This window comes from Nerophis ophidion, linkage group LG27 (genome assembly GCF_033978795.1).
Source record: "Nerophis ophidion isolate RoL-2023_Sa linkage group LG27, RoL_Noph_v1.0, whole genome shotgun sequence".
Lineage (NCBI taxonomy): Eukaryota > Metazoa > Chordata > Actinopteri > Syngnathiformes > Syngnathidae > Nerophis > Nerophis ophidion.
This window is the reverse complement of record NC_084637.1, coordinates 4,612,967-4,636,890: the sequence shown is the minus strand read 5'-3', so window position 1 is coordinate 4,636,890 and position 23,924 is coordinate 4,612,967. Positions and strand designations below refer to the sequence as shown.

The window sequence follows — 23,924 nt, the reverse complement described above, 5'->3', positions numbered from 1 at the left end:
AAATATGCGCCATATAGTGAAACCACACTTAACAACACTGTCATAAACATGTGCCATATAGTGGTCTGAACAACACTGTCATAAATATGCGCCATATAGTGAAACCACACTAAACAACACTGTCATAAACATGTGCCATATAGTGAAACCACACTAAACAACACTGTCATAAACATGTGCCATATAGTGAAACTACACTAAACAACACTGTCATAAACATGTGCCATATAGTGAAACCACACTAAACAACACTGTCATAAACATGTGCCATATAGTGGTCTGAACAACACTGTCATAAATATGCGCCATATAGTGAAACCATACTAAACAACACTGTCATAAACATGTGCCATATAGTGGTCTGAACAACACTGTCATAAATATGCGCCATATAGTGAAACCACACTAAACAACACTGTCATAAACATGTGCCATATAGTGAAACCACACTAAACAACACTGTCATAAACATGTGCCATATAGTGAAACCACACTAAACAACACTGTCATAAACGTGCCATATAGTGAAACCCCACTAAACAACAGGTCATAAACATGTGCCATATAGTGGTCTGAACAACACTGTCATAAACATGTGCCATATAGTGAAACCACACTAAACAACACTGTCATAAACATGTGCCATATAGTGAAACCACACTAAACAACACTGTCATAAACATGTGCCATATAGTGAAACCACACTGTCATAAACATGTGCCATATAGTGAAACCACACTAAACAACACTGTCATAAACATGTGCCATATAGTGGTCTGAACAACACTGTCATAAATATGCGCCATATAGTGAAACCACACTAAACAACACTGTCATAAACATGTGCCATATAGTGAAACCACACTAAACAACACTGTCATAAACATGTGCCATATAGTGAAACCACACTAAACAACACTGTCATAAACATGTGCCATATAGTGGTCTGAACAACACTGTCATAAATATGCGCCATATAGTGAAACCACACTAAACAACACTGTCATAAACATGTGCCATATAGTGAAACCCTACTAAACAACACTGTCATAAACATGTGCCATATAGTGAAACCACACTAAACAACAATGACAAATGTTTTTGGTTTTTTTTTCCTTGGCCTCAGTCTGGACCCCCTCTTATTGTTCATTGTGAGCAAACTGTGGTGCTGAATTTCCCCCAGGGATCAATAAACTACTTTCTATTCTATACAAATGGAGACTGCCGTCGTCTGGCTTTGAAAGGTGAAGCTAATTGGCTTCATCTGGAAAAACAAAAAATAACAATAATATAGAGGTTGAGTATCTAGAATCATCTTTGTGTCTCATCTGACAGTTGATTACTCTGAAAGGGAGTAGTGGATCAGGTATCACAACTGAAATCACCGCAAAAACAACATGTTTAAAAACAATTAAAAGCACAATCAAAATATGTTATTGTGGTGGTACTTTTCAAAAAGGGTTGAGACTGCTGAGGTCTTTCAGAAAAGCAGAGCTGGGGCATTTTTCCTTTTGGAGACTCAACTATAAAGTTGACGTTGTCCCGTGTCATCACACAGTTGTCATAGTTCCAAGTTGTTATTTATTGATATAAAAATAAGAGGTACAGAATCACATAGCAATTTTGCAGTTGCGATGGACAATGGACAGCCTATTCAGAGTTCACGATGGACAGAGGTTTGTATCCTGGGTAAATGTGAGTCCATGTGGTTTGTTACTTATTCTGGTTTGGATCATTTCTAAATTGCAGAACATGAACAAGAACTACAGCCTGTCTCCAAGAGTCATATCACCGGCGACAAACGTTTGTGAAAATTTTCCATGATTGGTTTTGGGGATACGTCTACAGATGCCGTTCTCCGTTGCGTTCCATACCGCAGTGTGATGGCCATTGACGGTATCACCAGAACGGCCGTCACAAAGTCGAAGTCTGCCGGAGTTTAGGTCGTCCGTCAGACTCCGGTCCTGCATCACTGCTGCATAATGCAAGGCTGACTTCAAAGACGGTCAGAAATTGCCTTTACCACAAGACTTTACTGGGAATATGTTTTTTTATTGACTCTGTCAGCGCCACCTGACAGCATCCAGCTCTATGTTTACCCTATAGTCTTCCTTTAGTTGCCTTTACGAGACGCAGAACTTGCGTGGCAGGTATTCTTTTGACGGACCCAGCACTCTGGGTGATGGGTTTGTCAAAAGAGTACCTACCACGCAAGCCCCCAGAGTGCTCCTAGTCCATCCATCAATCTTCTGTCTCTTGTCCATCACGGAGCCGCAGGCGTGGCTGGTGCCTATCCCAGCTGCATTCAGGCGGAAGGCAGGCTACACACTGGACAAGTCGCCACCTCATCACAGGGCCAACACTGATAGACAACATTCACACTCGAGGGCCAGTCGAGTGTTGCCAATCAACCTATCCTCAGGTGTATGTCTTTGGAGGTGGGAGGAAGCCGGAGTACCCGGTGGGAACCCACACAGTCACGGGAAGAACATGCAAACTGCAGTGTGATGGTCATTGACGGGATCACCAGAACGGCTGTCACAAAGTCGAAGTCTGCCGAAGTTTAGATCGTCTGTCAGACTCCCGTCCTGCATCACTGTTGCCGAATGCAAGGCAAAGCTGACTGAGTTGAAAGGCGGTCAGAAATGGCCTTTACCACAAGACTTCACTAGGAATATGGTGTTTTATTGACCCTGTCAGCGCCACCTGACAGCATCCAGCTCTATGTTGACCCTCATGTCTTCCTTTAGTTGCCTTTACGACACGCAGAGCTTGCGTGACAGGTATTCTTTTGACGGACCCAGCACTCTGGGGGCTGGGTCCGTCAAAAGAATACCTGTCACGCAAGCCCCCAGAGTTCTCCTAGTCCATCCATCCATTTTCTACTGCTCGTCTATCTCAGAGCCTATCCCATCTGCAGTCGGGCAGAAGGCAGGCTACAGACTGGACAAGTCGCCACCTCATCGCAGGGCAAACACTCGAGGGCCAATTGAGAGTTGCCATTCAACCTATCCCCAGGTGCATGTCTTTGGAGGTGGGAGGAAGCCGGAGTACCCAGAGGGAACCCACGCAGTCACGGGGAGAACATGCAAACTCCGCACAGAAAGACCCTGAGCCAAACCCAGGACCTTCCTATTGTGAGGCACCAGCATTAACTTCTGTGCCACTCCTAGAGCAAAAGGGATACTGTACGTTCTGGACTGGCAGAAGAGCCCCAGTGAGCGCTATAGCTTCACGGGTAGAGTGTTGCAAACACTTGACTCGCCCTGGATGATGAAACCAAACATTACACAGCAAAGTCACCATAGCCAGTGGGACAGAAGGCGGCGCTGCGGAGGATGTCAAGGCAGTTGACGAGGATGAGCGTGCCGGTCAGGTGCTTCCACCTCTTTGTGATCGGGTTCCTCATCTTGTCCAAGCCCACGTGGAGCTCCTGGAGCACATCACGATAGCTGTCCCCGATGTGCGCTGCCCAAGTCAGCAGGAAGTCGTAGGCTGGTTTCCACATAGACTGATAGGATCCGCGTTGAGGAGGCAAAACGAGATTTTTGAGCGACAGCTTTACAAACTTGTCCGACCTGAAAATGAATAGTAACACATTCTCACCTCGTTGTCCAACACACCGTTTTTGTCACGGTGAGGTGCCTCGTAAGCCTCCATCTGCTGCCTGGACACTCGGGCCAATTTCTCTGCAAGTTCCCTCCAGCGGGACGCCACCTCCACTGCCGTGGTTAGCAGCACAAAGTCCAAAATCAATCTGGCAACCAGACCCTGGCAGTCCATCTTCAGCAAAGCCTGGTGTGATGAAGGGAGGCAGACAGCATTAAGGAAAGGTAAAATGGTAAATGGGTTATACTTGTATAGCGTTTTTCTACCTTCAAGGTTACTCAAAGCACCTTGACACTATTTCCACATTCACCCATTCACACACTGATGGCGGAAGCTGCCATGCAAGGCCCTAACCATGACCCATCAGGAGCAAAGGTGAAGTGTCTTGCTCAAGGACACAGCGGACATGACGAGGTTGGTAGAAGGTGGGGATTGAGCCAGGAACCTTCAGGTTGCTGGCACGGCCACTCTCCCTACCGCACCACGCCGTCCCCACAAGGGTTACTGTAGGATAACCTACAGTAACCCCCTGATTTCCACAGGATTCATAACGGCAGCTAAACGTAGCCACTACGGAACAGCACCTGCGAATTGCGCATAAAAATGTACAAAAAGATAACGCTGAAGGAAACACCGCAAATTGTCTCGATGCCACAGTCGGCATTTACTTGACTCGACCTGTGGAAAAGACGACCATTTTCCTTTGCAGAATGACAACTTAATTTTTTTGTAGCAAGCAAGCAACACAACAGTAACAACATCCCTGGCCCAGTATGAGCTGGTATTTGACACAGGCCCCCAAATAGCTGCCGGGCACCTGCCTGTATACGCTAAGGGTGTAACGGTACGTGTATTTGTAATGCACTGTTTCGGTACGGGGGATTCAGTTCGGTTCGGAGGTGTACCAAACGAGTTTCCACACGGACATATTAAGCAGCGTACCGCACGTTGTGTAAACAATGCGCACTGAGGCACAACACACAGCATGCTAGCAGCGACCGGGCTACTACAAAATGCAAAAGACAGAGCTGGAAGATCCTCCTGCCTCGTTAAGATATCCCGTTTGGAAACAATTCGGTTTCGCGGTGCGATACAACAATGGATAATATCGCTTCAACGAAGAGAAAGACGAACAAACACAGCTCCCACCGCATTCAAACAGCCTCTACTCAGACAGGGCTAAAGCAATAACAAATGCCATTGGTGTTTTTATATCAGCAGATTTAAGACCATACTGCATTAAAAACTAGATTTTGACTCACTTCTATGGTGGAAGAACAATGAGCCCATATATCCTCTTACTGCAGAGTTAGCCAGGCACTACCTCGCCAAACCTGCTAACTCCGTGCCCAGCCAAAGGGTTTTTTCCACCGCTGGAGACATTTTAACTGCAAGCAGGTCTGCGCTTTCTGCAGACAATGTGGATACACTGATTTTTATGACAAAAAACATGAACATTGAATGAAAGTCACCAGGATTATAGGCTGGGGGGTAAAAAGAAAAGTTAATCTGAAGCTGAGTTGACTTGAAACTGTTTAATGTTGCACTTTTTGTACGTAGAAAAAAAGTTTTGTAATTTTATTTAATCTGAGCAACAACTTGAATCAGTTTAATGTTGCACTTTATATGTGGAAATGTTGCACTTTATATGTAGAAAGGTTTTTTTTAAGAAACCAAATCTGAGCCTTATCTTATTTAAATTTTATTTTATATATGTTGACTCCATTAACCCTGGCAATCGACCCTGTGTGTATATGTGTCTTATTGTTATGTTAAAAGGATGAAGCCATTGTTTACAAATGTTGGTAAATAAATACCCAGAAAACGTACATTTTGGTTTTTTCTTACTGTACCGAAAATTAACTGAACCGTGACCTCTAAACCGAGGTACGTGACCAAACCGAAATGTTTGTGTACCGTTACACCCTTTGTATATGCTACTTAAATTTTGGACCTACAACAGTCAACATGTCCTCCCCATTTGCGTTAACAAGGTGAACATACGTCTGAAAACCTTTGACAAGTTGACTTCCATCCCTCTAGTGTAAAATACGATTCGCCTTGAAGACGAACTACCGTATTTCCTTGAATTGCCACCGGGTTTATAGTATGCGCCTGCCTAGAATTACTACCGGGTCAAACTCGTTTCGCAAAATAATTAGCGCATGCTTAGCATTACCGCCGGCTCAGGATTAACGCCGGGTCAAATTCGTTTTGCATAATATTATTTTTATTAGCGCATGTCTAGAATTTCCGCCGGGTCAAACTCGTTTCGCAAAATAATTAGCATATGCATAGAATTTCCGTCGGGTCAAACTCTTCACGTCACGAGTGACACTTCACCTGTCATCATTTTCAAAATGGAGGAGGCTGATTTCAATCATTTGAAATCGCATAAAGGGAAGAAGATTAAGAGCTATTCAGTAGGATTTAAGGTCCAAGCTATTGAATATGCTGAAAAAAACCATACCATAGCTGCGTGTGTCAAATAAGAGTCATTAAATAACTCCCGCCTCCTGATGGTAGAGGGCGCTAGTGATCCTTCTTGCGACTACTCGGCTGCAGAAGAAGTGACAACAAGCAGCAAGAGTGAGCAGCGATCGTTTATTTTATCCTCTCGCTTGCACTTTTAACATGGAGGATTACATATCTAAAATAAAACAGTTTTCTAAACTGGACTTTCAATCGAAGCAGGAGGTAAGAAAGGAAGATCTCCATCGAGACAGAGAGACTTTAAAACTGAACAAAGATAAGGAAGACTTATATAAACAGGTTATCGATGCTTTGGATCAGAAGGAGCTGCGCATGGACTTCATTTATAAGTAAAGGTAAAACCCTAATATCATTTTTTTTTATTAAATGTGCTTGTCATAATGGTATCCTTACATCGCACTCAAATTTATAAGCGCAGGCCTAAATTTACCGCATGCTTTTGGTAAGCGCCGGAGTGAGAAGAGGTTTTAAATTAATTAGCGCCCAGTGCGGCAATTCGAGGAAATACGGTATTTTATTTCCTGTCCAACACAAGCAGATTTGCGCTTAAATTAAACTGACACATTGACTTGAATAAAAACTGAAAGTGTCAACCGCCGTGGCGATGACATTCCGCAGCCATTTAGCATTCTGTAAAAATCAGGGGTAAAGATGGGTGGAGGTTCCCGAAAGTAACAAAATAATGTTTTACAATTGTATGGTGTTTTTTTCCCCAACCAATATAAAAGTGAACCGAAAGAGAAGTGTGCCAAGGGAATTCTCCAGATTCTCCCAAACATCCATCGCTGCCCAGTTGTACTCATGCTGACGACGACACCAATGCACCGCCCACGCTCTGCCTCCACCCCTTGCTTGAAGGGGAACATTATCAGCAGACATATGTATGCGTCAATATATACCTTGATGGTGCAGGAAAAAGACCATCTATTTTTTAACCGATTTCCGAACTCTAAATGGGTGAATTTTGGCGAATTAAACGCCTTTCTGTTCATCGCTCTGGAGGCGATGACGTCAGAATGTGACGTCGCCGAGGTAACACACCGGCCATTTTCATTTTCAACACATTACAAACACCGGGTCTCAGCTCTGTTATTTTCCATTTTTTTGACTATTTTTTGGAACCTTGGAGACATCGTGCCTCGACGGTGTGTTGTCAGAGGGTGTAACAACACTAACAGGGAGGGATTCAAGTTGCACCACTGGCAAGAAATCTCCCGCCAGACCCCCATTGAATGTGCCAGAGTGTCTCCACATTTGACCGGCGATGCTAAGGCAGACATGGCACAGAGATGTATGGATAGCCTGCAAATGCATTTGCAACGATAGTCAACGAAATCACAAAGGTCAGTTTTGTTGATGTTGACTGCCAGCTAATTGATGCTAACATGCTACGCTAATCGATGCTAACATGCTATTTACCGACGGTGCTAAAGCAGACATGGAACAGAGATGTATGGATAACCTGCAGATGCATTTGCAACTATATTACGTTTCCTTCCACCCACATTTAATGCGGAAAAAAACACTTACCAATCGACGGATTTAAGTTGCTCCAGTGTCAAAAGATGCGAAAGGCGATGCTAACGCAGCTATTCGGCCATGCTATGGCTATGAATAGCGTCAATAGCTATTCGCTCAATAGTTTCAGTTTCTTCTTCAATACTTTCATACTCCATCCATCTGTTTCAATACATGCGTAATCTTTTGAATCGCTTAAATCGCTGAAATCCGAGTTTGAATCCGAGCTAATGTTTTTTTTTCCCTTTGCCTCAGTCTGCACCCCCACTCCAGGGCCTAGGCTAAGACCGATTTTTTAATTTTATTTTAATCTTCTATTCCCCCCCCCACCCCCCCCCCCCCCCCCCTTGTTTACCTGTATGTCATCTTTTTTTGTAAGGGGCGCTGGAAGCCGGCAGACCCGTCAGCGATCCTCTTCTGTCTCCCTGTAATTTTTGTCTGATCTTAAATGGGATTGTGCTGAAAATTGTAATTTTCCTGAAGGAACTCTCCTGACGAAATAAATAAAGTACTATCTATCTATCTATATCTTGCTGTGGTATTCCCATTGTTTGTTTACATTGGCAGCACTGTGTGACGTCACAGGGAAATGGCCAATGTCTTCGCAGAGAGCCGAAAATAAGGCACTTTAAAGCTTTATTTAGGGATATTCCGAGACCGGTAAAATAAAAAAAAAAAATAAAAAAAAATACAACAAGCCACTGGGAACTGATTTTGATTGTTTTTAACCCTTTTGAAATTGTGATAATGTTCCCCTTTAAGTAGAGCGACGGCCTTCTAACTTGCCGTCCTTATCTGCTGATTCAGGTTGTATGCGGGCTTTGGTCTAAATATAGACTGACAAAGACACACGAGGCACCAGGCTGTGTCATGAAAGGACTGGCCTTACATTAGGAGCACAACTGTCATTTAAGTAGGAGATGTGACACGAAACAACAAGCAGTTATAAAAGAGGCCGAACCTGCCACCAATAAGAGTACAGATTCTGTGCATATTTCATGCTTCATCCTCCTCTTTGACATCCACACAATGCCAGATGGAGATCAAAGGTGCTCATGTTGCATGAGGACACCGTCAGCTGTGTCTGTGAAGGTGTCAACACCACCACTGCAGCATCCTCCTCTCGCTGGAAATCACCTTTAAGGAGCGCAGACCCCTGTAGATTTTGGGTGAATAAGCTCTAACCAGCTGTGAGTCATGCGTTGAAGCACACTGACTTCTATACAAATATTGCTTTTTAAGGTAAGTTATCCAGGTACATTACCATGTCCACTACCAGGATGCCAGCAGCTAGCCCTGTGTTTGGATACGGGAGTACCGTATTTCCTTGAATTTCCGCCGGGGCGCTAATTAATTTAAAACCTCTTCTCACTCCGGCGTTTACCAAAGGCTTGCATTCACTTGTGTGTGTGTAGAAGCCGCATATATAACGTGACTGGGCCGGCACGCTGTTTGTATGGAGGAAAAGCGGACGTGACAACAGGTTGTAGAGGAAGCTAAAAGCAGTACCTTTAAGGCACGCCCCCAATATTGGTGTCCCGGTGGAAAGTCGGGAGAATGGTTGCCCCGGGAGATTTGCGGGGGAGGCACTGAAATTCGGGATTCGCCTGGAAAAATCAGGAGGGTTGGCAACTATGAGAATTAGCGTTGAATGCGGTGATATAGCGGCACCGCCACTGTATAATACCGGCGGGCCAGCTCTAATGTTAATTTATTATTGCCTCAAGGGCCAAATGAAATTACACAACGGTCCAAATTTGGCCCGTGGGCCAGAGTTTGACACCCATGCTTTAGAGTTTGCATCCCACTTGAAATGAGGACAATTCTAAAACTCATCAAATTTTTGTATTCTGTATTTTCATGTTACTAAACATATTACATATTTTTAACTATAAATGGGAGGGCTTCACGGTGGCAGAGGGGTTAGTGCGTCTGCCTCACAATACGAAGTTCCTGCAGTCCTGGGTTCAAATCCAGGCTTGGGATCTTTCTGTGTGGAGTTTGCATGTTCTCCCCGTGAATGCGTGGGTTCCCTCCGGGTACTCCGGCTTCCTCCCACTTCCAAAGACATGCACCTGGGGATAGGTTGATTGGCAACACTAAATGGTCCCTAGTGTGTGAATGTGAGTGTGAATGTTGTCTGTCTATCTGTGTTGGCCCTGCGATGAGGTGGCGACTTGTCCAGGGTGTACCCTGCCTTCCGCCCGATTGTAGCTGAGATAGGCGCCAGCGCCCCCCGCGACCCCGAAAGGGAATAAGCGGTAGAAAATGGATGGATGGATAAATAAATGGGTTGTACTTGTATAGCGCTTTTCTACCTTCAAGGTACTCAAAGCGCTTTGACATTACTTCCACATTTACCCATTCACACACACATTCACACACTGATGGAGGGAGCTGCCATGCAAGGCGCCAACCAGCACCCATCAGGAGCAAGGGTGAAGTGTCTTGCTCAGGACACAACGGACGTGACGAGGTTGGTACTAGGTGGAATTTGAACCAGGGTCCCTCGGGTTGTGCACGGCCACTCTCCCACTGCGCCACGCCGTCAAATATGTTTTGGAGTGTTTCAATGCACCTTTCTATAATTCAAAACACACTCATGTGTTGTAACCCAATCCAAGGCTTGGAGAGATCTGCCACAGCGGTGTTAGATGCCCCCCCACCCTTCAGATCACATTTCACCTGGGAACACCTGTTATAAGGAACCAACGTGTGACACCGCTGTTGGTTTTGTATCTTCATGTGACTTAGTGAGTGGTCAAAGAGCATGAAGAGGAAGTTAAATGAGTGTCAGACGGTTAAAGTAGACATTGTTTCACTTGAAGGAGAACTGCACTTTATTTTGGGAATTTTGTCGATCAATCACAATATCTATGTACATGTTTGTCTTTTTTAATACATTCTAACTTGTTTATATACTCTAGCAAAAGTCGGCTAACAGTGGATGGGATTTGCTATATTCCGCAAATAAAGCGCTCTAAAAAAACTCAATTTACATTTTATATACATGTTTTTAAGTATATATATAAATTAGTAACAGGAACATTTATAACAGCATGTAATATTTATATATTTTGCTCATTTTAAGCATACCGAGGCGTATTAATTTCACAGATGCATCACAACTTTCGCTTTACCCTTTAACAACTACTAATAATCAGGCAGAGTCCATGAGAAGCAACAACTACTTTGAGACATATGATGATCTCTAGAACCTTATACTTTTGAGCCCGAATATACAGAGGATGAGCTACAAGTTTTAGAAGCCAAGTGATAAACACTTGAAACACTAAGCATCATGCAGCAGTATTGGTAAGTGCTAAACAAGATATACAATCTACGGACATAACACATCACTTACTGTACAATGTCTGCTCTTACTGGTATGCCAACTGATGGGATGTTTATATCTTCCCGTTTAGATTAAGATCCATCCATCCATTTTCTTCCGTTTATCCGCGTTCGGGACGCAGGGTCAGCAGCCTCAGCAGAGAAGTCCAGACTTCCCGCTTCCCCGCCACTTTGTCCAGCTCCTCCCGGGGGATCCTTAGGCGTTCCCAGGACGGCCGGGAGACATAGTCTTCCCAACTTGTCCTGGGTCTTCCTTGTCTTCCCCCTTGAGTAACTCTGGACGGATCTAATGCCCTCGAGGAGCTTTTGAACTACCTCTGCAACCTAAGCCCCAGAAATAAGAAAGTCCACCACAGATTCCCCAGGCACTGTTTCTTCATAGGAAGATGTGTAGGTGGGATTTAGGAGGTCTTCGAAGTATTCCCTCCACCGATCCACAACATACGGAGTCGAGGTCAGCAGCACACCATCCTCACCGTACACGGTGTTGACAATGCACTGCTCGGCCCTCTTGAGGCGGCGGATGGTGGTCCAGAATTGCTTTAAAAGGGAAGTCGTTTTCCATGCCTTCCCCGAACTCCTCCCACGTCCGAGATTTTGACCGCTTGGTACCTGTCCAGTGCCTCCATAGTCCCTGTCCAGTGCCTCCATAGTCCCATGAGCCAAAAGGACCCGATAAGACTCTTTCTTCAGTTTGACGGCATCCCACACCGCTGGTGTCCCAAAGCATGGTTTTAGGATTACCGCCACGACAGGCACCAACCACCTTGCGGCCACAGGTCCGATTGGCCGCCTCGACAGTGGAGGTACGGAACATGGTCCACTCGGACTCAATATCCAGCGCCTTTTTCCTGACATATTTAAAGTTCTTCCGGAGGTGGGAATTTAAATACTCTCTGACAGGAGACTCTGCTAGACGTTCGCAGCAGACCCTCACAATGCGTTTGAGCCTGCCAGGTCTGTCCAGCATCCTCCCCCATCATTGGAGTCAACTCACCACCAGGTGGTGATCGGTTTAAGCTTCGCCCCTCTCTTCACCCGTGTTTCCAAAACATGAGCCCGCAAATCTAATGACACAACTACAAAGTCGATCATGGAACTGCAACATAGGGTGTCCTGGTGCCATGTGCACATACGGACACCTTATGTTTAAACATGGTGTTTGTTATCGACAATCTGTGACGAGACACAAAAGTCCAATAACAAAACACCCCTCTGATTCAGATCCGGGCGGCCGCTCTTCCTAATCACGCCTCTCCAGGTTTCACTGTCATTGTCAATATGAGTGTTGAAACCCCCAGCAGAACAAGGGAATCACCTGAGGGAGCACTCTCCAGTACTCCCTCTCAGGAATCTAAAAAGGTGGATACTCTAAACTGCTGTCTGGTACGTAGGCACAAACAACAGTCAGGACCCGCCCTCCCCACCCAAACGTGCAGGCAACAAAAATGTCCACCCAACCCATCCCCTCTCACTGCGTGCAATGCCAGACTGGAGGAGAGTCCAGCCCCTCCAGAGAAAACTGGTTCCAGAGCCCTTGCTGTGCATCAAAGTGAGTCTGACTATATATAGCCGGGACTTCTCCACCTTGCGGATCGGCTATGGCCCCTCTCACCCAGCGAGGTGAGGTTCCACATTCCAAGAGCTAGTTTATGTAGCCGAGGATCAGACTGCCAAGTGCCCTGCCTTCGGCCACCTTCCAGCTCACATTGCACCCGACCTCTATGTCCCCTTCTATGAGCGGTGACACCATTGGATGGGGGACCCACGTTGCCTCCTCGGGCGGTGCCGGCCGGACCCCATGGGGACAGGACAGGCAACCAGGTGTACGCCATAGAGACCCACCTCTGGGCCTATTTCCAGAAGGGGGCCCTGGTGAACCGCGTCCGGGCGAGGGAAATCTGGGTCCTTTAATTTGACTTTCCATAGAGATCTTCGAGCTGCTTTTTGTCTGGTCCCTCACCTAGGACCTGTTTGTCTTGGGAGACCCTACCAGGGGGCATAGAAACCCCCGGACAACATAGCTCCTAGGAATATTGGGACATGCAAACTCCTCTACCACAATAAGGTGGCAGCTCAGAGAGAAGTGGAGATGACGATGTTTAGTTATTTAGATGAATAATTCATCAGAATCCTCACATAAGTAAAAAAAAAAAAAAATCTGTGTCTTTCTTGCCAACTTCTTGGTTTATGGCCACAACCTTCTCCTATTCAGCTGAGATACGTAATTTATAGTCTGGAATTGACTTTCACCAACTCAGAGGCGAAGCAGCAGCTCACCGGCTCCATATGTAAATATAGCAACATAAAGCTAGTTAGCTATCAGTTATTAAAGCGCTACTATTGGGACGGCGTGGCCCAGTGGGGAGAGTGGCCGTGCGCAACCCGAGCGTCCCTGGTTCAAATCCCACCTAGTACCAACCTCGTCACGTCCGTTGTGTCCTGAGCAAGACACTTCACCCTTGCTCCTGATGTGTGCTGGTTGGCGCCTTGCATGGCAGCTCCCTCCATCAGTGTGTGAATGTGTGTGTGAATGGGTAAATGTGGAAGTAATGTCAAAGCGCTTTGAGTACCTTGAAGGTAGAAAAGCGCTATACAAGTACAACCCATTTATTTATTTATTATTTACTAAAAGTAGTCCCTTAACCTTAGCCTTATAACAACTATATTGCTAATATTTAGCTATATCCAGGTCACGAGATGGAAATGGAATACTGTTGGCGGTTTTTGAATGTTTTTTTAAAGGGCTTTATGGGTGCAAAAGATGCAATGACGTCATTAATCCCAATACCTCTGTTGTTAGCTGACTTTTGTAAGTGTTTATTTACGAGTTAGTATGCATTACAATTATTGTCTTCGATAGGGATTGTGCATGATAAGCAATATTCCAAGAAAGTGCAGTTGCCCTTCAATGGAATAATGAAGCTGACCATGACCTACTCAAATGGGAGTCTCCACACTTTTGGTCTGCATTTGGTATCAATTAGCATTTCCCAGGTTTCAACGTTCCCACATTGCAACCTGGTAGCGGCCCAAAGCTTCTAGAAAATTGTGGAATTATAATCCGTCTGTTTTTTCTCTCCTGAGCCACATTAACAAGAGAAAGAATGAAAGTATTGTTCATTAGCCAAAGATTTCGTATATCAACAATTGTGTAGGACAGGCTGTCTGTTATTGGCTGTGAAAAATCACATACGTTGCCTGGGAAAAACGCATTTCAGGGTGCTTTAGAGATGCATTGAGAGTCATGGGGTTAAAATTACGGTTGATCTGAGGTAATGTGCAGCCTCAGCAGTAACATCCAAATGATCAATGCTTGTGAATAAAGTTTGATTTAATACAGCCCTTCTCAAAAAGTGGGGCGGGCCTCCATGGAGGGGGGCGTGGTGCGATGCCAGAGGCATCAGGGAACATGTTTTTTTTTGTCGTACCTGAATATGATTAAGTGTCTGTTGCACTTGGCTTCACTGTAATCAGGGACAAGGAAAGACCGGTGTGTTGTTTCCTTTAATGTTAATACGCTTACAATGTAATGCAGATGTATAGTTGTAACAATTTTATAGACAAATTACACTATTTATAGTCACAATGGAGAGTGGAGGGAAATATTTGAGTAGAGCTGGTTTAATAAAACCAAAAAATCTCCTCTCCTACTGAACAACTTGAAGACAAAAATAAAATGATTTCTCCCAAGATCAGTTGAAGACTGAACATAATAGTAAACAAAAGGCTTCATTATGCTGGAATGTTATGGTGGCCACGCCCAACATCTAACCTCATGTTAACAGCAACAGCAAAGCAGATTGCACAGCTATGATTGATCGGCTGTTTATTTCTGGAATGAAGCCTGTCCTCTTGTTCCCTCCAAAGAAAGCACTATTTTCAAAATTTGCTAAAAAAAATATAAACTAGAAATTACCTTAAACAGTGCAGACCTGCGCCCGGCCTTTAACCTTTAAAAAATATCCTGAATCCAGACAGTGAATAGGGATTACCTGCTAAATGGTATCAATTTCTTATCCTAGCCTATCCCATAGCTGACAGTTCCTGAAAGTTAAATCAAAATCCACCATTAACTATTTGAGATATGCAGCAGCACCCTAAGACCAGATGTTGTGCTGTGGTCTGCAGCTGTGAAGTCAGTTTTACTGATTGAGCTGACAGTGCCATTGGAGGAGGGACTGGAAGCTGCCAACGAGAGAATGAAGGCGAAGTATGCAGACCTGGTCGCGGAGTGCAGAGAAAGTGGATGGAGTGTGAGGCTGTACCCGGTGGAGGTGGGAGCCAGAGGCTTTGTGGGCAGATCAACACCACGCCTGCTCAAGGACCTGCGACTACGTGGAGCCACCCTGAGCAGATCCACCAAGGAACTTCCAGAAGTAGCAGAGAAAGAACGGCTGAAACAACGCGACAAGGCTTGGGGAGCAACATCCAAGTAGGTTTGCTGCAAGGGGTGTCAGGGAGACGTCCGTGTTCACTGCCCCGCCACCAGGAGATGTTCTGGGTTAAAGTGCGAAACATCAATGAGAGGTGGTCCCCAGCTGGAGACACTGCAGCAAAACCTTTTCTGGTATGCGGTCAGGTCTAGGCCTGCCTCAGGGAAGAGGACGTCCCTACCATGCACAGTCCACCACAGGCACCGGTGGAGGTGCGACAGTCCTAAGGCCCAGCGGCAAGACCACCTTGCTTTAATTAAAATCAGTAATGTCGCTAAAAGAACGGACAAACAAACCCCTGCGAATATATAACCCGCTGGCGAAAGTATTTACTATAATTTAAGGAGAGGTTAATTGGCCACGTGTTGGTTTTGCTCATCTGTCGCTTCCAAACAGCCTGCAAGAGACAGATTATTTGCGGGAAAAAAAAGAAAAACCTTCTTGCCAGTCATTTGCTCTCCATGTCCCTGCGCTTGGTGAAGCCACTAGCAAACACACACAGAAATTCAGCCTTTTAACTTAAAAGTAAGGTAGCATAGTAAAAATTATCGGGATTATCCCCAAAACCAAATCACTTATTCCTTATCCCGTTTCCTGAAAGTTTAATTCACTTATGTTACTAATCAGCCAACTAAGTAACTGACAGACAACAAACCCCAGCAATTACATATACCTTCTGGGGGAAGTTAGAATGAAACAAATTGATGTCAATTGATGTAAATTTTTTATACTACAACAAAATGTGTAATAAAAGTGACGGACGTTCCACATCGATTAGTTTCAGCTCCAACAATACTCTAGATTTCGCATCAGTAGACTGCCATTGTTTTCTATAATTTAACAGGAAGATAAATAACTAGTCAGCGAGAGGTGCGGGTTCTCACTCAGAAAAACACTGCCTCTGGCGCTTTTTATAAAATTGCAAGTCACATGCTCAGCCCCTGCTGAAGAGTTATAACTTGTTACAAGGTTCCCAGCCCTTGAAATTGTCCTGCATTCAGAAAGAAAAATGCACATTCTGTAATAAATTTTTAAATGTCAGGACACTTTTTATGATATTTTATGGCAAACATATTCCCAGCTCATTCCTGCTCTGCCACCAGTAGGACAATAAAATTGTCAAAAAAAATACAATTTCGGCAGGGTGCATGCCCGATCCCCAGCCTAGGTAGCTGTGACAATCTGTCACTTCATTTCTGTTAGTTTTTCGTGTTTTTGTATTTACTTCCTGTTCAGTGCTCTTATTTTGTTGTATTTCCTGTTTTATTCCCGGAGCACTGTTGTTTTTCTCTTTTCGTTGATTGGCAGCGGCTCACACCTGCTGTCAATCACACTAGTGTCTATTTATGTTTCACTCGAGCACTCCTCAGTGCTCGATGATAATATTATGTTGAGAACGTTTATCCGCACGACTGCTTTATGTTTGCTTTTGTTATTTTCTTATGAGTATTAAATATTACTACCTTCACTCAACTCTCCTGGATTCTTGCATACTCGGGGACACACAACTGCAGACATGCGAGTTCCTAACAGTATCATCGATCACTGAGGAGTGCTCGAGTGAAACATAAATAGACACTAGTGTGATTGACAGCAGGTGTGAACCACTGCCAATCAACGAAAAGAGAAAAACAACAGTGCTCTGCGAATAAAACAGGAAATACAACAAAATAAGAGCACTGAACAGGAAGTAAATACAAAAACACAAAAAACTAACAGAAATGAAGTGACAGATTGTCACAGGATATACTGTCAGGAATTCGCATGTCTGCAGTTGTGTGTCTCCGAGTATGCAAAAATCCAGGAGAGTTGAGTGAATATTTAATACTCATAAGAAAATAACAAAAGCAAACATAAAGCAGTCGTGCAGATAAACGTTCTCAACATAATATTATCATTGAGCACTGAGGAGTGCTCGAGTGAAACATAAATAGACACTAGTGTGATTGACAGCAGGTGTGAACCGCTGCCAATCAACGAAAAGAGAAAAACAACAGTGCTCCGGGAATAAAACAGGAAATACAACAAAATAAGAGCACTGAACAGGAAGTAAATAGAAAAACACGAAAAACTAACAGAAATGAAGTGACAGATTGTCACAGTAGCAACAGAAAGGGTCTACCAATTGAAACATTAAGCTAAAAAAAACATGTGATTGTCTTACCGTGGTGACCCCTAATAGTAAATATGGTGTTATTTTGCAAAAAAACAAACAAAAAAACAACAACAATTTGTTTCTAATGCTTTTTCATCTTATTGAAAATCATCCCACTGGTTGGGATGAAGACAATTGGGTTGGTCAGCCCTGCTAAAAAGGTGTCCCTTATTTATTTTTCAGGGAGTTGACAACCCTAGATAGATAGTGGCAGCAATTTCCTCTGGTCGGTAATTTTGGACATATATGTAAGAACTGAAATGCCCTTGTTACCATTGATGCTTGATGCCAACCCTACTATGTAGTTACTAATGAAGTCTACGTGTTTAGGTACCTGTTGAATGTTTAATAAATTGTAGATCATATGAAGATCATGTGACCTGGATATTTGAAATCATCCCACAAACAATTTAAAAGAGGCCTGTTAGTTTTTTTTTATGACGAAACTTTTACTTACCATCATGAGCTCCCTTTGAAATGACTTCCTCTCCTTGTTCTCAATGTTGGTACATTCTTCTTTGAGTTTTTCCAGAACACAAGCCACCTTCTCCGGTTCATTGTCCAGCTCAGTCCGGCAGAAGTAATTGAGCGGCAAGTTCCCGTAGCCCAGCGCCTCGGCAAACGCCCTCCAATTCACCACGTTCTCCATGAGAACTGTCCTCACAGTGGCGTAGATATACGTAAGAAATTTGCAAGGCTTAAGGATTTGATCCAACAGAGTCATTGTGGTCAGGTCTGGCCCACACCAATAAATGGGTTTGACCTTGCCTAGAACTAAAACGTTCTTGGCGTGGACCAGCCCCATCTTGCCTTGATAGTATCCGATGTACCACTCTTTGGTGCGCAGCTGCCCTCTTAGCTTAATTTTTTCCTCACTGAGCAGCGCAATCACGTCGCCCTTCTTATACTCCAGCAGGTAGTTGCTCTTGTGCTGCCGAATTACCGTTTTAATTAACTTGCCAAATTTTATGCTGGTAATACAGCGATCCTGAAATTTGGGATACTTGGAGATGACAGCCAGTGGTGACAGGATGATCTTGTCCATCTCTTTCTTTTTTAAAAACCTCCTTTCTCCTGGCATCCTGGCTTCCGACTTTGGAGGTGGTTGCGGAGTTTGGATACAGAACTGGGTTAGAATACAATCCAACATGTCCTTGATTTGGACCCTGAGCGTGAAGTCTGAGATGTTATTGGGATTGTGCGATGACATTGCATAGATTAGCCGGCTGACCTTGCCCAGTTTGAGATGAAATCCCTGGATTATCCCACCACCCTCATTCACTTTCACCTGATAGTTGGATGTATTAGGGTACAACCCCACTTGTATGTCCTGGGGGAACCGCAGGAAAAACTGATGCTTTCCCCATAAATGGAGGGTGACTGGAGGGGTGGAGCAAGCTGACTGAAACACCTCGCTCATCAGTAAAGTCTTGGGGGCACAGTCATGCCCAAACATGGCCACAACGGTCTTGAAGGAGGGATGAATATGCTTGGGTCCATAAACAGCAAGTGTTACCTTCCTCTCCACATGGTCCCACATGATTGTGTTGTGACTGATGTACAGGGACTGAACCACAACCGCCACATACATGCACGGCTCATGACAGTCAAGACGCACTTGAACCATGTCTTTATAAACGTAACAATCGGTAATGGGTGTGTAAGGTCCGTCTTTGCAGTCACTCCGAACACACATCACTTCACAGGGGCTGCTCTCGGTCTTTAGTGTCATTGAAACGTTCATTTCCAAGGTGACAAAAGACTTGGTATTCATGTTGCTGAGTTTGATCTCCACCACTGGGCTGACAGTGGAGCGACAGTCACTATTGAGCTCCCGGGGAGGATCCAATAAGGCTTTCATGGAAATCTGCTGATAGTCGCCTTGGCTGACATGACCTTCTGGAACGTGCATGGTGATGTGGGTGTCTGGGAGCTGAACTACACCTCCACTGCAGTCCAAGCTACACACGATGCTCGTCTCAATCGGCTGAGTCTGACCCCACCCGGGACTCTGACCTAGGGATTCCAAGTCATGGCAAGACCTGGTCAATTTTCGGTGTTTGAGCCACGCCGCTCTGAAGTCCTCTCTGCTCTGAAACTGCTCCGGTGATGGGGCTTTTAGGCCCTTGAAGAAACAAGCAGACATATTTGGATTCGATTGCTCTTGTAAAACAGTGAGTTGGGAAAGACTCTGGGAACGTTTACTCCTAAAAAAGGCGTCATCCCTGTGTAGATGTTGCACAGTCTCTTGGGTGGGAGAACCATTAAACTTGATATTATTGGTGTCCAAGTTGAAGTCTGTAGGACATGCAAGTGTGTTTAAAATAATGGAATCAGATGAGTTTGTTACACTTGCTTGTTTGCAATTCTGATCCAACGAACACAGTAGAGGTTTACAAGACAAGGGACGATTGTTGATAGCCAGTGAGGGTTTAAAAGACCCCCCTTTCCACTCTCCTAACTCCTCAAACTCCTTCGGACTGTCCTCCTCCCCAAGTCTGTCAATCGTTCCACTGTTGCTGAGCGAACAATTCCTGAAGTTGAGCATTTGGACATACGCAGCAGGGATGTATCCCATCTCCGTGTTATTGTGTGCATACCACCACTCACCACCTGAAGTGTCCAGCACAAAGAGGTGATCACCTTTGGAAAATTTCAGCGTGGTAAAGCTGCTCGAGCAATAATCCTTGATGGCGACTACTTCTTGCATGCCCTCACAGGAGGAAGCCATGCCCAGTCTTAAGGCACTCGGAGAAGGCGCTGAAAGAAAATAGTGTTTTATTGGTCAGTCAGAGGATAAATACATTAAACAGACAAAATTATTCAGACACAACACTTTATTCGTTAAATCAACTTTAGAATTTGATGCCAGCAACACGTGACAAAGAAGTTGGGAAAGGTGGCAATAAATACTGATAAAGTTGAGGAGTGCTCATCAAACACTTATTTGGAACATCCCACAGGTGTGCAGGCTAATTGGGAACAGGTGGGTGCCATGATTGGGTATAAAAACAGCTTCCCAAAAAATGCTCAGTCTTTCACAAAAAAGGATGGGGCGAGGTACACCCCTTTGTCCACAACTGTGTGAGCAAATAGTCAAACAGTTTAAGAACAATGTTTCTCAAAGTGCAATTGCAAGAAATGTAGGGATTTCAACATCTACGGTCCATAATACCATCAAAAGTTTAAGAAAATCTGGAGAAATCACTCCACGTAAGCGGCATGGCCGGAAACCAACATTGAATGCCCGTGATCTTCGATCCCTTAGACGGCACTGTATCAAAAACGGACATCAATCTCTAAAGGATATCACCACATGGGCTCCGGAACACTTCAGAAAACCACTGTCACTAAATACAGTTGGTCGCTACATCTGTAAGTGCAAGTTAAAGCTCTACTATGCAAAGCAAAAGCCATTTATCAAAAACATCCAGAAACGCCGCCGGCTTCTCTGGGCCCGAGATCATCTAAGATGGACTGATGCAAAGTGGAAAGGTTTTCTGTGGTCTGACGAGTCCACATTTCAAATTGTTTTTGGAAATATTCGACATCGTGTCATCCGGACCAAGGGGGAAGGGAACCATCCAGACTGTTATCGACTTAAAGTTCAAAAGCCAGCATCTGTGATGGTATGGGGGTGCATTAGTGCCCAAGGCATGGGTAACTTAAACATCTGTGAAGGCACCATTAATGGTGAAAGGTACATACAGGTTTTGGAACAACATATGCGTCGTCTTTTTCATGGACGCCCCTGCTTATTTCAGCAAGACAATGCCATGCCACATTCAGCACGTGTTACAACAGCGTGGCTTCGTAAAAAAAGAGTGTGGGTACTTTCCCGGCCCGCCTGCAGTCCAGACCTGTCTCCAATTGAAAATGTGTGGCGCATTATGAAGCGTAAAATACGACAGCGGAGACCCCGGACTGTTGAACGACTGAAGCTCTACATAAAACAAGAATGGGAAAGAATTCCACTTTCAAAGCTTCAACAATTAGTTTCCTCAGTTCCCAAACGTTTATTGAGTGTTGTTAAAAGAAAAGGTGTTGTAACACAGTGGTGAACATGCCCTTTCCCAACTACTTTGGCACGTGTTGCAGCCATGAAATTCTAAGTTAATTATTATTTGCAAAACAAAAATATAAAGTTTATGAGTTTGAACATCAAATATCTTGACTTTGTAGTGCATTCAATTGAATATTGAATGCACGGTTATGTTAGATCCACTATGGATTGGACTTCCACAATATCATGTTAGACCCGAAGGACATTCATTGCTTTCGGTCCCCTGGGGGGGTGGGGGGACCACTTATGCGGTCCTCTCCAAGGTTTCTCATAGTCATCATTGTCACTGTCACCAACGTGCCACTGGGGTGAGTTTTCCTTGCCCTTTTGTGGGCTCTACCGAGGATGTCATTGTGGTTTGTGCAGCCCTTTGAGACACTTGTGATTTAGGGCTATATAAATACACATTGATTGATTGAATATGGGTTGAAAAGGATTTGCAAATCATTGTATTGCATTGTATTGGGCGGCATAGCTCGGTTGGTAGAGTGGCCGTGCCAGCAACTTGAGGGTTGCAGGTTCGATTCCCGCTTCTGCCATCCTAGTCACTGCCGTTGTGTCCTTGGGCAAGGCACTTTACCCACCTGCTCCCAGTGCCACCCACACTGGTTTAAATGTAACTTAGATATTGGGTTTCACTATGTAAAGCGCTTTGAGTCACTAGAGAAAATCGCTATATAAAAATAATTCAATTCACTTCACTTATTCCGTTCATATTTACATATAACGCAATTTCCAGAATGGAAACGGGGGTTTGTAAGTAAGGGGTCCAGGATCCATCTGTATTTCTGTTTTGGGGTCTTTAACCTGGAAAACATTGAATAACCCTAAAGTAGAACAAAAAATGTGAGCCAACATCACTCTCTGATCTTATAAGAATTTCCACAGACACACTCCAAAAACTTACAAAGGCTTGACAGAAGAGTGGACCAAGTCAACACTTGCTTCCATTTCAACTATCTTCAGCACCTGGTGTCCTACTCTAATGCTCCAGTGTATATTGAGCATGTTTTCTTTCACATGAAAAAATAAACTTAAAATGTCCTCTGAAGTTTTAATTCATTTCACTTTCCAGGACTCTCAAAGAAATGTAACATAGAAGAGGAAGTGCATGATTTGGTGGATAATTTACTCTTTTTTTCTTAGTGCATATAAAGCTTATCACCATAGCAGTTACAAAGTGTAACGGGTGAAGGGACGTGAGAACATTTTTAGAGGCGAACTGAACTGACTGTTCATTTGAAAAGAACATGGCAGCCTTTCATTCTGACCTATGATTTCTGTAAAGCTGGTTGGCACCCCCTCATCTTGTTCCACGAGCGTCCCTTCTGACTTGCAGCGAGGGAGGAGGTGATTGTTGCTTGTCATTCGGACGATTCGATGGGCAGCCATGGTCCGTCCAGAAGATGGCTGGTTTTCATCTGTAAATGAATGAAATTGTGTTTAACTGAAGTCATTGCGTTTCCAACATCCATCCATTTTCTACCGCTTATTCCTTTTGGGGTCGCTGGTGCTTATCTCAGCTACAATCGGGCAGAAGGCAATGTACACCCTGGACAAGTCGCCACCTCATCGCAGGTGTTTACAACAACTGACATTAAATGATAATTCAATACAATGTTAGCTTTACTGTGTCATAATAACATTATGTTAACACTAAATGTTATGATAATGTTGTTTTTTATGGTGGAAACACGAAGACACCGACGTATTCAGATTATCTCCCATGATTTTTGACATTATTGTAGCCTTAAATGTCTGATTTTATGGGCGGTTTTATGAAATGTTTTTCAGCCGTTGGTTATTATAAAACTGCGTGAAAAAATACGAGTCGTAATAGCTGCAGTTTTGCCTCTGTGTATTTTTATAGGACCATGTGTTGAAAAATTAGTAAATAGGAAAAAAAATAGTAAAAAAGAAAAACTGAATGAAAAATTAAGATTACCATGACTACAAAAATGTAAATGTACTATAATAAATGGCTTTATTTTTTCTACAAGGTGCACCTATAGTCTAAAAGCCCCAAAAATTGAAATTAAATCTAAAAAAACAGCATTTTCACAGGTCAACATAGCAAGTACATAGAATCTCACAACATATTTAAGCATCATTAATGCTGCAGACAACTAAACAATAAGAATTTAAATACACTCAAGGAACACAATGAAGAAATGACACCTGCCATACAGGCTTTATCTACAGCGGTACTTCTACTCACTGGTTTGGGAGGACATGAGCTTTCTCTCGGTTAATTGTTGAGCTTTAAATTGAAAAAAATTGCGTTAAGAGCCTCCCC

The 23,924-nt window shown here is 44.0% G+C and overlaps 1 protein-coding gene across 1 annotated transcript in view; it reads right to left on the bottom strand.

The window, feature by feature from the left end:
- Positions 1-1,138: 1,138 nt before the first annotated feature.
- The window catches only part of LOC133544267 (SH3 domain-binding protein 4-A-like), a 32,459-nt gene continuing 9,673 nt past the window's right edge, over positions 1,139-23,924 (bottom strand). The window contains exons 2-5 of the mRNA XM_061889429.1: positions 22,900-23,049; positions 18,023-20,325; positions 3,607-3,795; positions 1,139-3,511 (exon numbers count right to left, since the gene is read on the bottom strand). Of these exons, the coding sequence (XP_061745413.1) occupies positions 3,287-3,511; positions 3,607-3,795; positions 18,023-20,325; positions 22,900-23,049 (2,867 nt within the window). The 3' untranslated portion in view covers positions 1,139-3,286. The remainder of the gene's footprint in view (positions 3,512-3,606; positions 3,796-18,022; positions 20,326-22,899; positions 23,050-23,924) is intronic.